This window comes from Carcharodon carcharias, chromosome 12, assembly GCF_017639515.1.
Source record: "Carcharodon carcharias isolate sCarCar2 chromosome 12, sCarCar2.pri, whole genome shotgun sequence".
In the NCBI taxonomy this organism is placed as follows: Eukaryota; Metazoa; Chordata; class Chondrichthyes; order Lamniformes; family Lamnidae; genus Carcharodon; species Carcharodon carcharias.
Genome location: NC_054478.1, coordinates 90,727,059 through 90,741,512, shown reverse-complemented (window position 1 = coordinate 90,741,512; position 14,454 = coordinate 90,727,059). Strand labels below are relative to the sequence as shown.

Here is a 14,454-nt window from a genome sequence, read left to right as displayed (position 1 = left end):
TGCTGTCTGCTAAGAACTGAAGTTAAGGAAACTCACTTTGAATTGGATTGTCAGGGTATCATGTTTCTTTGCCTGGGTCTTTTATAATCGATGTGTTTTACTTTTGCCTTAACAAAAGTGTAACTGGGAGTCAGATTAAATAGGAGATTTAGAAGCCATTATAGTAGTCATTTGTAGACATATGTATGCTTAAAATCATTTCTCTTAATAATAAATGTTTAATCTAATTTTATAAAAACCTATAAGACTTGGTGGCCTTATTACCACTGAATTCAAGGCACACATCTCGAAATTTATGCAAATTGCAAAGCAAGTTGTGCCAGTTGTTTCAATTTTTTCTTTGGGATTTGAAAACTCAGCATTTACCATCAGCTGTGCCATAACATCTGTCTTGCAATAATGTCAGCTGCAATCGGGTCTACTGAGTAAATCAGTGTGTCACCCTGCTCTGCTTTTGATGTTTTTACTAAACCTGAAGCGATGCTGCTTCTTTGGGATATTTTTCTGCCATAATCCCCAATTATGTGATTGATCTGGGTCTTGGATGAGTCTGAATTGATTTGGAAGTGTGAATTCTGATCCATGGTCAAACATATAAAAGGGTTGGTTCTGCTTTAAGAAGTTGCTGAAATTCAAGATTATGCCACCGTTCATTTTGAAGACAAAGGGTTTACCCATGCCTGCCAGCCTTGCAGGCTTCCACTCCAATGGCACCCTTGCTCAGCTTTGAAAAATCTTTAAACAATGGCTACTTGGAGCGATTGGCTGCAGACTTCTCCATTTTAGCGCTATGCTTTAGGATCATGACAATGTTGAGTCCTGGCCTTTGCTGGTCTTTAAAGCTGATTGTTTAGTCATGATTCTTCTGATTTGTTTATTTATTTTCTTCTCGAAACGAGCATGGACTGACTCGGGAATCAGATTACCACGGTGCTTTTGGATACAGACAGACCTTTTTTAAAAGACTAAAAGCATTTTTAAACAAGTCCTGGCCAAGAACTTAATTTTTTAACTCACTCCTGTTAGGAGTCAAGTCAGAATGCTGCTCTTTTAATTTTCCAGCATTTTAGTTTTTTTCTGCATTTTCTGCAAGGTCTTAGGTTTTTCCACAAGCTGCCACCATGTTGTAGGATGTTGATTATAGTTTGTTAGGTCTGCAGAAGTCTTTGTAGTCATACGTAGATTCACTGTAAGTCTTTATTGACCCTTAAAATTATTTACAAATATACAGCAAAGGGCACAAGCCAGGAGCTGTCTCCATGCTTGCTGGTACACACAGCTCTGTCCAACACCAGACTGAGCCTGGGTGCAGTTCATGTGCTCTCTTATATCAATATCTGGGCGATACTGTACTCAGTCCCACATTAACCCCATATGTGCCTTATAGTGCATGGAGGTACCCCAGGAGATGCACTGGGCAAAGTCTTCTCAGAAGGATTGCATGGCAATTGCTCAGGAAGTTTAAACTTCTAATGGACAATTACCCTGCACCTGGATTTAAATTGGAGACTTTGGATGATCCTGACTCTTTTAGCAGAATAGTTACCCAGGAAAAGCTAGAAGGATTAAACCACTCCTAACTCTTGGGTAACTATACTACTAATCCCGACCTCCCATCAAATAACCCCCCACAACCCTTCACCCCTCAACTACCCCTGAACACACCACCCCTGACTACCCTCCAACCCTCAACAGCACCCCACCCCCCAACTACCCTCCCAAGCCACCCCGACTACTCTCCTGATGCCCCGAGAACCCTCCCAATCTCCCTGACAACCCACCCAACCACCAACCTCCACCCACCATCTGAACCCTGACGACCGAACACCCCCTGACCACCCAAACCCTGCTGACCACCCAACCCCTCCGACCAACCCCCCCCCAACTAACAACCCCCCCAACCAATTGATCCTGACCCCTCCACCCCTGACCACCCTGTTCCCTCACCCACTTACCTGACACACATACATTCTTCTTGACATCTCAAAGTGCTGGCACCTTTAAATTTAGCTGGCAGCAGCTGTAAAAAGAGGGCGTGGCGTCACTTCCCCCAACACTGCTGCCTTGCACTGGAAGGTATTCTGCACATTTTTCACCAGGCTTGGGTCAGAAGTCCAGGTGAGAAATATGCAACTCCAAACTAAGGTAAGTAAAGTGGAGCAGAGTGGCAATCAGTGATTGTCACTCCATGGAAGTTCTGGCACAAAATGCCCCACAACTGGGACTGTCAGTCGAAATAGCAGAAATATTCCAGGTTTTAAAAATATACTCTGGGCTGGCCAGTCTAGTGGCTGTGACAGATGTCTGTGTACGCTCAAGCTGAAACCAGCAAGTTTTACACACAAACAGAAGCATTGTGCATTTACTTCCGATGTTTGAAGTTCAAGATCTTGTAAAAAGCTGCCCAATTTTAAGCTACTTGCTTTTAATGACCTTTCCTGTATGTTTATATTATACTAGATATAGTAAGTGTTTACAGCAAGTTCCTGGAAATGCTGTAGTTTTCCTATCCTTCGCCTTATAATGTACGTTTTACCCTGCTTCATGGTGAAGCTAGACTGAAGCCATTAAAGTCAAATTATAAGTTTTTCCACTCTTTGATGTGGAAACTTAGCATTAAAAGCAAACATGCCAGCCACTTATTAGTGATCACCAAAAATTCTTGTTCACTTCACATCTATGACTTACCATAAAATTATGATTAAAGATTTTACATAAGTCAAAGTATTAGGTAGTGTGTTTTGTAGTTTGCAACCATGGCTCTTTATCTCTTTACGAGGGAGTATGACTAAAATCCAGTCAGTGAGTTACATTTGGTTCTTAGGTTGTATAGAAGATTTTTCCTACTTTATATAATTGCTAGTGGGATGACCACTAGGCAATAATTGATTAAGGTCAATCATTTGATAATTACTGCAACAGCTAGTGCATGTACTCAGGACAGAATTTTAAGGGATGGAATTGCTCGTGTTGGGGAGGCCGACAGTGGGTCAGGAGCCCAGAAGTTAGTGGAGCAGGTTTTTCTGTGGCTTTTTAACTCAGCCACAGCATTAGCATCCTTTTCCCAGGTTCCCTGACTAATCTCAGTGGCCAGACATGACTGACACCTGACTGTTAAAGCCTCACTATTTAAATAGACTCTGGGAGAGTCAGAAAGGATGCAAGCTATAATTTTCCAGACACAGAAAGCAACTGCAACAATGGAGTCTTAATGTCGGAAGGCTGCCACAGCCCTCTCCCCCCCACCCAACGCCCACCCCGGGTTCTCTGAGGCATCCCTGGAGGTCATGCTGCAGGCTATAAGGTGCCGAAGAGAAACATTCTTTCCTGTGGATGGCAGAAAGAGATCAGCCTCTGCAACAGAACAGGGGAAGTGGCTGAAGAGGTGAGCTGCAGGAGTGTAGTCACTCACTCATGTAATAAGTTCAATAACCTCATGAGGGGAGGAAAGGTAAGTGACATGCCACACTCAAGTGCTAATTCACCAACTCTGATTTCAACTGCCTTCTACTGGACCACTTCCCTCAGATTAAAAGAAACTGATGTTGTAGCCATCCCTGTTTCTTGAAGCAGCTTCTCATATCTGAACAGCCACCACAGACCCTCATGCTCCTCTTATCGCCATCTCACACTCATCCCTCCCAGTCACCATCCACAAATGTTGTCATTCCCTCCTCCCCACACAATCCATTTCTCATGATCAGAACTCTCTGCTTTCTCTCCTCACAGGAGAAAAGAGCACAGAACTTGAGGGAGAGACAGAGGACCAGATGTGGCCCTCCAATAATAACCATGCTGACTGCTGCAGAGGACTAAAGATCAGCAAACTGTCAGAGTGTATGGCCATTGGAGATGGAGAAATGGGGGTCAACCAGATACAACACAATTAGATATCACACAGCCAAATGTCACATGACAATCACTCATATTGATGTGGTGTCACCTATAACTGAAATATTAACATCTGCATAATGATGACTTTGAACCCTTTCTCCTTGTCAGTTCTAATTCCTCTCCTTCCTCTCCTACAGGTCCTTCAAGCATGACACAGGGCCTAGTACAGGAGGAGGCCAAGGAGTATTCGGATGAAAACAAAAATAAAAATACCTGGAAAAACTCAGCAGGTCTGACAGCATCTGTGGAGAGGAACACAGTTAACGTTTCGAGTCCGTATGACTCTTCAACAGAACAGTCATACAGACTTGAAACGTTAACTGTGTTCCTCTCCGCAGATGCTGTCAGACCTGCTGAGTGTTTCCAGGTATTTTTATTTTTGTTTTTGTTTTGCATTTCCAGTATTTAGATGAGGTTGTGCACTTACAGGAAGCACCATCATATGACCCACGCACAGCCTTCATGAGCTCAAATACACACACTTCAGTGGGGCCTCCAAGGCAGGTAGCTGGGGTGTCACAGGGTTAACCACACATCAGAATTGAGCATAGGTAGGTCTTGGAGACAGGGACAGCAGTGGTGAGTCCGTTTCAGAGAGCACAGGAGCCTCTAAGTTCTGCTTTGCCGGGCACAGATACTACACCTCACGAGCCATCAATGAAGAGGTGCATCAGAAAACATGTGTGGTTATGTCAGCACTCTCAGAGGCAATGTGCATCCTTAGAGACAGATTGTAGGAGTCCATCTCTAACATGTGTGCAATGATGTCTCAAGCACTTACCCTGATGTCCCATGCAGCATCAGACGCAGAAGGCGCCAAGTGCATACTTGGCCTCACCAATGGCCTGTATGCTCAGTCAACCACTTTAAACAGGATGGAGGAAACCTTGACTTGGCTGTTCAAAGCCTCAACGAAGTGCAGCAAAGCGGTCTCTCACTCTGCGCTAACAGGAAAGTGTGGGTGGCCCATGAGAGGGAAGAAGGAGAAAGTGTACGTAGCAGTGGGGTTTCTGTTAGGAGCTGGAGGCAAAGAAATTCAAGGTTGTGTTGACTATTGACATTACATGCCCATCTGATCCTGTAGGCAAGAAGTTTTGTTTCAGCAAGACTACAGATATCAGCAACAACCTGCTAAGAAAGTTTGAGCCTCAGCCATGTCCAAAAAGCTGATCCTCTGTCGATTTACCTTGCACTGTGGTTATTATTGCCTCCTGCGAGTTCAACTCCTCTAGCCTGTGGAGGGGCAAGTCACTGAGGGAAAAAAGATTTTGCTGCTCCTGCTGGTGTTGTTGCTGAAACAAAGGCTAAGGTAAGAGAAATGACCCCCAAAGTCTTGGAAATCACCACCAAAACAAGGAAGACACACTATCAGAACAAGTCCTGTGAGAAAAAACCTTTCAGAATCAGCTGTCTTCATTCCATATTTAAGGCATTCGAATCTGTCAGTCCCACAGAACCATCAATCCCTGCTGTACTCTCGCCTTGTTGATCCTGGGGAGTTTTGGACAGCCTGGGAAATGTATGCCCTGGCAAATGAAGTCAGAATCCAGTTTAAAATCCTCAGTCAGTCACCTATTTACATATTTAAATCAGTGACCTGTTTGTACCACGAGGGCTTCCCGCTCATCTCATCATCCACACCAGTTAAATGTGAAAGTCGTCAGGTTCATTTCATGTCCCAGACGCTCTGGCATTTTGTCTTTTTTTTCAGCATGCTCCTATATCTGCATTCCCTTGCAGGTTAACATTCCCCACTAATTGCCTACTTTGGCTTTCTTTGAATCCTTATAAATGTTAGTGCAATGTTTTTACATCCTATTTTGTAGCGATATTGTAAGCCTAATTCAGAACAAAAGATTGTCATTTCAACATTGTTGCCTTTAATGCAAATTGCTTATCATAACATAACTAATTGGTAAACTTGATGTGATTGCATCACTGTTAGTAACTTGCCTATACCGAGCACCTTCAACTGAAGAGTACCTTAGGAAAACTTAGCGCATCAAATGGAGCTTGAAAATATTAAAATTAAGCAAGAGATGGAAAAGTCTAACTACCTAAAAGAGAAGGCTGAACTACAAACCCAGCTTTTACACATTAGAAATGGTGCCGCAAAAGAAAGTAAACATATTGTAGTACAGGGGTGTATAAATGCTGTGCCGCACTTAAGGAAATGGCCACAGCATCAGACAAAAGAGTTGGCTAAGATCAACTATCTGAAGAAGTTCTGACACTAACTGTCTTTCCTATTACTACTGAGATTCTTGTAGTACAAAGGCCCGATGCTGATGTTGAACTTTCAAGCAAGTCTGCAGACCAGAGTTCTACACAGGAACTTCCTATAGATCCCAGTCCTGAAGCTTATTCCATTGTTGATGATGGTGCAATCCTACTTTCTGTAGCTGACTCTGAGATATCAGTGTCTGCAGCGGAGCTGCCTCACGCTGCAGCAAGTGTAGAAGTGATACCACTACCTATAGAAAGAGAAATGTCTACTCTAAGAGTAGGAGGGAAGTCCTCCTTTCCTCCTCTCCAGCAGTGTCTTCAAGATGTTTGTTGATCTTCTTTTTGTCTACCAGATTTATTCTTCACTCAGGTATTGAATACTTCTCGTATTGTCACAGCAGAATCAAAAAATACAGCTGCAAAGTTCTTCATAGGAGCTAAGAGTGCTTCATTTCGTCAAGCTGGTGCTGTCATCGTTCCCCAGTGTGCAACACAGAAGAAGATGAGAGGGAGAATTTCAGTTTTTTGTCTTCCTTTTCAAAGGGTTGTGATCATTCCAGTCCTGGAGGGTTCCCTCTTTAATCAGTTTTTCCTTGATTGGTCTTCACTGGCTTTATATTCAGGTCATCATAAGTGTCACAGCCCAAGAGCCAGCTGTTGTGAGAAGCTACTATCCCACTCCATTAAAGTGTTTGCCTTCCAAGGAGGTGATAAAGGAATATATACGTCCTCCTTGTCCTCCAAGGGAACCGAGAACTCTGTTGGGGATTGACACCTTTGGCAAAAGTGACTTGGGGGTGGGGAGTAGGAGTTGGATGGAAACTGTGAATAGTACATGAAGTTAATAGTTTGTGGGAAGAGTGAATTTGAGCATGAGTGTAAGGAACTATGTCACAGTGATGTCACTTCTGAGAAAAGATGACTGAGAAGCATCTTAAAGAGTAGCTTCAGTTATGCTACATTCTTGTTTAAACTTTGTAAATAGTTAGCATGTAAATAAATTTGTTTTCAACAAAAAACCATTGTCTCTAGCAAGATCTCTTTTCGAGCAAGAAGCTAACCAATCCCGAGGTATGTGGGCTCATTAAAAGCCGATCACAGGTAAGTTTTCCAAATTTCACAAGGCAGCCAGATTTCTTTTTTTTTGCAAAAATATATTTTATTGATAAAATATCTGAAGGAACATTACAAAACGTTTCAAAATGGTCATCACAAAAGGTGCAATGATATTCAGGTTTTCCACATAGATCATGTCGCATCCTGAGGTGCTTCAATACAATCAAGGAACATTACAGACATTTCAAAATGGTCATAACAGACAGTCAGACGGCGCAACAGTATTTAAGTTGTCTTCCAGAATTCTGCAGCTGTTGGGAATCAGATCAGCTCAGTGGATAGCAAGGACAGGGTTAGCTGTAAGCTTATGGAAGTAGATGCATTTCAAAGTGAAGAGACTGGCCATGCCAAAGAGGTCCTAACCTATTTTCTAAAAGTTCACTGATATTAAAAATGTGTCACTAGCCTACCTTGTTCTGGGTTCCAGGCCTCCTGCTGCCCTCTGAACTGTGGCAACTTTGAACTTTGGCAATTGTTCTCCTAATATATTGATGTGCAAATTGTAGTCACAGCAATGGCTGCCAATTCGGGGAAGAATGTGGCCTGCTTTCCTGGTATTAGGCCTCTATTTCCACACCATCCCACCCACCCCAGCCCACTAATTTGTGTGGCAGGCCCATCTTTAGGGTCATTGTGGTCCTGACTCCTGGAAAATCCTGCTTTCAGCAGGCTGGCGGCAGAGGATGGTTCATGACCTTGAATTGAACCCACCTCCCAATTCTTGCTTCCAAGGGAAAAATCTGGTCTCATTGCCTATAGTGAAAATTCGAATAAAATTAGTATTATGAACTTCTTTATATATATGTTTCTTTTCCACACCCAAATTTCTGCTCAAACTCATTTGTGTATCACTGAACACAAAACCTGCCCTGATCCAGTGCAATTGGTCAACATTTTAATACTTTTAGTTAAAACTTTGCTTCATAAAATCCTTGATATATTTGAGCATTAACTGGGTACAGTTTTAATAATACAACTAAAAATGAGTTTTTTCCCCCAAATCTAAGCATTTTAAATGAGATTGCCAATCCATCAGCTGTGAATAATCCGGCTTTAAATTACTGAAAGTTACTTTGAAAAAGAATGCAAAACAATTTGCTATTTGCAATGGTGTACAGTAGTCAGCTCCTTAATACCTTTCAAAAAAAAAGTCGTGTCACTGTGCCCAAAAGTTCCAGTTTAATTTTTGAAGCCTCTTCAAAGGCCTTCAAACAAGTGTAATTAGCTTTTTTTAAAGTTAAATTGCAGATTTCTAGAGATACTAGTATTGAGATGGCAATGGTGAGCTTTTGAATTCCTCACATCTATCAATGCAGTTGTTAGTACTAATTGTAAAGGAGAATCTAGAGTGACTGTAAGGAGATGGAAGCATGGTGGTTAGAGTTGGTTGGTTAGAGGGCTCCGATAGAGGCCTTTTATCTAAATATAAATTTAATTTGCTCTATTATTGCTGGTTACGCCCTCAGCTACTCAGGCCCTAAACTTGGAATCCCTCCCTAAAACTCCTCGCCTCTCTTCATTTAAAATTCTCCTTAAAAACCTGCTTCTTTTTGACCAATTTTTTAGTCATCCATACTAGTACCTCCTTACGTGGCTCAGTGTCAAATTTTGTTTGATATCTCTCCCAATAAGCAATTTGTACATTTTACTGTATTAAAAGTGCTAAATAAATGCAAGTTGTTTTTGATTAATTTCAGTATGTTTATCCAACATACTTCATAGCTTACTTAACAAAATATTTTTTTTCTTTTATGCCTGTTGTAATTCACTGAATGAAATATAAAATTTTAAAAAATGATGTAATAAATTAAACAAACACATGAGGATATCTGTAATATTTCATTAGTGTATTTCAAATCAAATGTCTCGTGAGTTTTCATTGGCTAAGTTATTCTGGACCTGCTTTTAATTTGGAGTGTTACATCTACATATCATCTGTGATGAATAGAAGCCAGATTATAAAATAAATGCATTTCCAAAACTAGTTCTTATTGGGATGACAGCCAGACTACAGCACAAATACTTCATCTTCATCAGTTTGTGTACAGTGCTTGCTTTTTACAAGATAAACTTCCTTTCAGACACCCCCAGGGAAATATTAAAACACCCATTAAGTGTTATTTAAGAAAGAGAAATTATCCAGACCAGTTCTGCAAGCTTTACTGCCTTTGTCCTTTTTACAATTTGGGGGATTATTTTCTGTGCAATAGTTAGGCTGAGGCAAACATGGAGTGTTTGTATGGTTACAATAATCTGTTACTTTTTATACCTGGATGACAGTTGGCAAAATGTCAGACTTTTCTTGCACTTTGCATAAAAGACTCTTCTCTTGCCTTAACATGCCTCCCTCTACTTTGTAGAGTATGCGTTATTTGGTACTGCACAGACGTGCCTGTGTGAGGTGGCCTCTATGGCCTTATTGCTCAGTTGTCAGAGAGCGAGGCTTCCCCAACACAAAAGATCAATCTCTCTGCTCTCCACTGTGGATTAGTTGAGAACAACTCTCCAGATTCTTGCCGGGCTGTTCCAGAAGAAACTTCCTGTGAGGAGTATAATTTTCTTCTTTAAATGGATGAATGTGTCACCATCAAGAAAAAGCACCTACAAAAGCCCATATTTAGGTAAGTTATAGTGGTTGCATCTTGTTGCTAAAGTTTTCTTCTTTCTCTTTCTGTTAAGAATTGTAGCAAGGAAATCATGGAAGGATTTTGTTTTTTGTTGTTGTGTAATGGTTAATTTAGTAAGCTGTCATCATCCTGACAAATAATGTAATAACCTATAGCAGTGAAATCAGTTTATACTTTTTAAGATCTTTCCATATTGCTGTTGAATAAGTGAAGTTTTTGTACTTTGATCAAGTTTTAAAAAGTGCCCTACAGACTTTTTATACAGCATTGTGCATGTGCTTGCTATGTACTGTGGTTTAAAAACCATTAGTTACAGAACATTGCATCTGAGTTCACTGCAAAGGTTGTGTTTTTAATCATTAGTCTGTTAAACCTCCAGCAGAAAATTCATTTTATTGATGCATTACAAGTGTTAATTTTAAGATCCTCTTTGCAAAATAAGCATTCTGTGTATTATATGAACAACTGTGGTGCTAGTAGGAAAAAGATTTTCATAGCTACATAAAACCAGAGAAGGATTTGTTTGAACAATGTCCCAACGTGGACTTGTTTTTTAATAATGCAATGTATGATGCTCTCCAGAGAAAAGCAGCAGAAGCAGGTACTTTTAAAAAAAACTTTTTAAATGTGTAACTTTTCTCATGTGTAAAAGAGTTTTTTTCCCTCTGTCAGTCTACCTTAATTTTAACTGTCCCCAAACTACTCTAATTGACTTTGAAAGCAATCCACTGGTAACTTAGTATGGGAATGACATTATTTCTGGCACTCATAACAAGGGTTCTGTGGTTGGAAAAGGAAATAGTGTTCATGCTATCTTGTTTATGGCAAGTGACATCGCAAGACCCACTTATACTCCCATTGGACTAAAGTTTATGACATCTGTGGTATATCACAACTGTGAAATTGATGGGATAAATATACAAACTTACATATAAAACATGAACAGGCTGTTTACATTGGCTTTTATAATTTCAAATGAATATAATCCTGTTTGACAGAAAGTAAAAGGCTGAGTAGACTTGCATTGCTGATAAAGTGACATTTACTGTTTTAATTGGTAGAAAAGTTTGACAGACATGTTAACAAAATTATCCAGTGTAACATTGTCCATATGTGAAGGATGCACTGACATCTTTGTATAAAGAGCAAAAATTGGAGTAATTCAAAATCAGTCTTCTGGTGTTTTATTTTCTCACCTGCATGAAATGTATCTTGTTTATATAAAAAAAATCAAACTCCACAAAGCATCTTTGTATTGAAAAATGCCCTAATTTAACTGGGACTCACCTTCCCAGAGGTTTTGTGTACATTTGAAAAGGGCAGGCAAGAAGACAGTTGTGTAATATCCACACCAACTTCAGCCTGTATTCTCCCAGGAACTGTCATTCTGTGGTACAAGCTGGATGGAGGAGGAAGAAAGAGGGGATAGGTAGTAAAGCCTCACAAATGCACAGTGCTATAATATTCTTCATATATAAGCCTCAGGCTGGTGCAATACATATACTTTGGGCCGTCCTAGTAGTTTTCAAGCACTAGAATGATTTTTATCATTAATGTGTAGTCATTGATTAATGACTAGACATAATGATTACAAGTTTATAAAGTGATAGTAATTGTTTAACTAAAAGAATATCATAAGTTTGAACAATATCTTGAAATGATTTCCACCTACAACTTATCCTTCTCTGTGTAATTAAAACATAAAAGTCAGCCAGAGAAATATTGTTGTAATATTGTTGTAAAAGTGTCAAGACCCACCTGTGCTGCTATTGGATTTTGTTTTATTGTATTTTCACTATTTAAAACATAATGGAACCTTGATTATCTGTATTCCCTTTATCCTCCCTTTCAGTAATGTGCAAAACTTTTCACAGGAGTTAGGCCTTAGTTTTACTCAAAGCAAATTAAAGTACAATTGGGCATTTTTAAATGAATTGTCATTACCATGAGACCATAAGACATAGGAGCAGAAATTAGGCCATTCGGCCCATCGAGTCTGCTCCGCCATTCAATCATGGCTGATAAGTTTCTCAAAACCATTCTCCCGCCTTCTCCCCGTAACCTTTGATCCCCTGACCAATCAAGAACCTATCTATCTCAGTCTTAAATACACTCAATGACCTGGCCTCCACAGCCCTTTGTGGCAATGAATTCCATAGATTCACCACTCTCTGGCTAAAGAAGTTTCTCCTCAGCTCTGTTCTATAAAGTCTTCCCTTTACTCTGAGGCTGTGCCCTTGGGTCCTAGCCTCTCCTACTAATGGAAATATCTTCCCCACGTCCACTCTATCCAGGCCTTTCAGTATTCTGTAAGTTTCAATCAGATCCCCTCTCATCCTTCTAAACTCCATCGAGTATAGACCCAGTGTCCTTAAACATTCCTCATATGTTAAGCCTTTCATTCCTGGGATCATTCTCGCGAACCTCCTCTGGACCCTCTCCAGGGCCAGCACATCCTTCCTGAGATACGGGGCCCAAAATTGCTCACAATATTCTAAATGTGGTCTGACCAGAGCCTTATAAAGCCTCAGCAGCACATCCCTGTTTTTATATTCTAGTCCTCTCGAAATAAATGCCAACATTGCATTTGCCTTCCTAACTACCGACTCAACCTGGAAGGTAACCTTAAGAGAATCCTGGACTAGGACTCCCAAGTCCCTTTGCACTCCAGATTTCTGAATTTAGAAAATAGTCTATGCCTCTATTCTTCCTACCAAAGTGCATGACCTCACACTTCCCCACGTTGTATTCCATCTGCCACTTCTTTGCCCATTCTCCTAACCTGTCCAAATCCTTCTGCAGCCTCCCCGCCTCCTCAATACTACCTGTCCCTCCACCTATCTTTGTATCATCTGCAAACTTAGCCAGAATGCCCTCAGTTCCTTCATCTAGATCACTAATGTATAAAGTGAAAAGTTGTGGTCCAACACTGTCCCCTGCGGAACTCCACTAGTCACCGGCCGCCATCTTGAGAAGGACCCCCTTACCCCCTTATCCCCACTCTCTGCCTCCTGCCAGACAGCCAATCTTCTATCCATGCTAGTACCTTGCCTCTAACACCATGGGCTCTTATCTTACTGAGCAGTCTCCTGTGCGGCACCTTGTCAATGGCTTTCTGGAAGTCCAAGTAGATAATATCCATTGGCTCTCCTTTGTCTAACCTACTCATTACCTCCTCAAAGAATTCTAACAGATTTGTCAGGCATGACCTCCCCTTGATGAAACCATGCTGACTTTGCCCTATTTTACAATGCACTTCCAAGTATTCTGAAATCTCATCCTTAACATTGGACTCTAAAATCTTACCAACGACCGAAGTCAGGCTAATCGGCCTGTAATTTCCTGTCTTTTGCCTCACTCCCTTCTTAAACAGAGGGGTTACATTAGCGATTTTCCAGTCCTCTGGGACCCTCCCTGACTCCAGTGATTCTTGAAAGATCACCACTAACGCCTCCACTATCTCTTCAGCTATCTCCTTCAGAACTCTGGGGTGTAATCCATCTGGTCCAGGTGATTTATCCACCTTCAGACCTTTCAGTTTTCCTAGCACCTTCTCCTTGGTAATGGCCACCATACTCACCTCTGCCCCCCGACTCTCTTGAACTCTGGGGATGTCACTCATGTCTTCCACTGTGAAGACTGACACAAGATACCTGTTCAGTTCCTCCACCATTTCTTTGCTCCCCACTACTACTTCTCCAGCGTCATCTTCCAACAGCCCAATGTCCACTTTTGCCTCTCTCTTACCCTTTATATATCTAAAAAAACTGTTGCAATCTTCTTCTATATTACTGGCTAGTTTACCCTTATATTTAATCTTCTCCCTCTTATTTCTTTTTTAGCTGTCCTCTGTTGGTCTTTGTAGGCTTCCCAATCCCCTGGTTTCCCACTGCCCTTTGCCACATTGTATGCTTTCTCTTTAGCTTTTATGCTGTTCCTGACTTCCCTTGTCAGCCATGGTTGCCTCGTCCTCCCTTTAGTATGCTTCTTCTTCCTCGGGATGAATTTTTGCTGTGTCTCCCAAATTACTCCCAGAAACTCCTGCCATTGCTGTCCCACTATCTTTCCTGAGTTCTTGATCCAGCAGGGTATAAGTTGCTTTGCACTTGAAACTTGTACAGCCTTATGTGTTCCTTCAAAGACATGGGACAGTTTAATCAGAACACAGCAGTAACCGGCTTTCATCTAATCCTTGTGATGGGACTGCCTTTGAGAATTTAATATCCATGGAGCACTGAAAAATAGCTTTGGGTCAAGAGATCAAAGCAAGTCAGGACTTAAGTGTTTGGGAGACCTGGTAAACGGCGTGCTGCTGAAATATTTTGAAGAATTGGTGGGGAGGGAAGTAATTTTCACTTTGGTGAGGATGGGAATACTGGCTGGTGAGAATCAGCGGTCTGTTTGCATCCTGCCTGATGTTCTTTTCCATTGCATGTAGTGGCTAACAGGGGCTGATCTGTAAACAATAGTTTTCACTGGCACCCGAAATGAAAATAAAGTCTCGCCATCCCGGCCCACACAGAGACACACACACATATTTCAGATATATGTGTAGGGTACTTGTGAGACAACCTAAATAGATCCATCAGAA

At 41.2% G+C, this 14,454-nt stretch overlaps 1 protein-coding gene across 3 annotated transcripts in view; it reads left to right on the top strand.

Moving 5' to 3' along the window:
* Nucleotides 1–14,454, top strand: part of pde1a (phosphodiesterase 1A, calmodulin-dependent) — a 522,967-nt gene that overhangs the window by 99,666 nt on the left and 408,847 nt on the right. The window contains exon 1 of one of the 3 annotated variants that reach the window (XM_041200980.1): nucleotides 9,333–9,857. The exons of 1 other annotated variant lie outside the window; for it this stretch is intronic. In XM_041200980.1, the coding sequence (XP_041056914.1) occupies nucleotides 9,805–9,857 (53 nt within the window). In that variant the 5' untranslated portion in view covers nucleotides 9,333–9,804. Of the gene's footprint in view, nucleotides 1–9,332; nucleotides 9,858–14,454 lie in introns of those variants that run through there. One more of the 3 variants, XM_041200981.1, reaches the window with a different exon arrangement.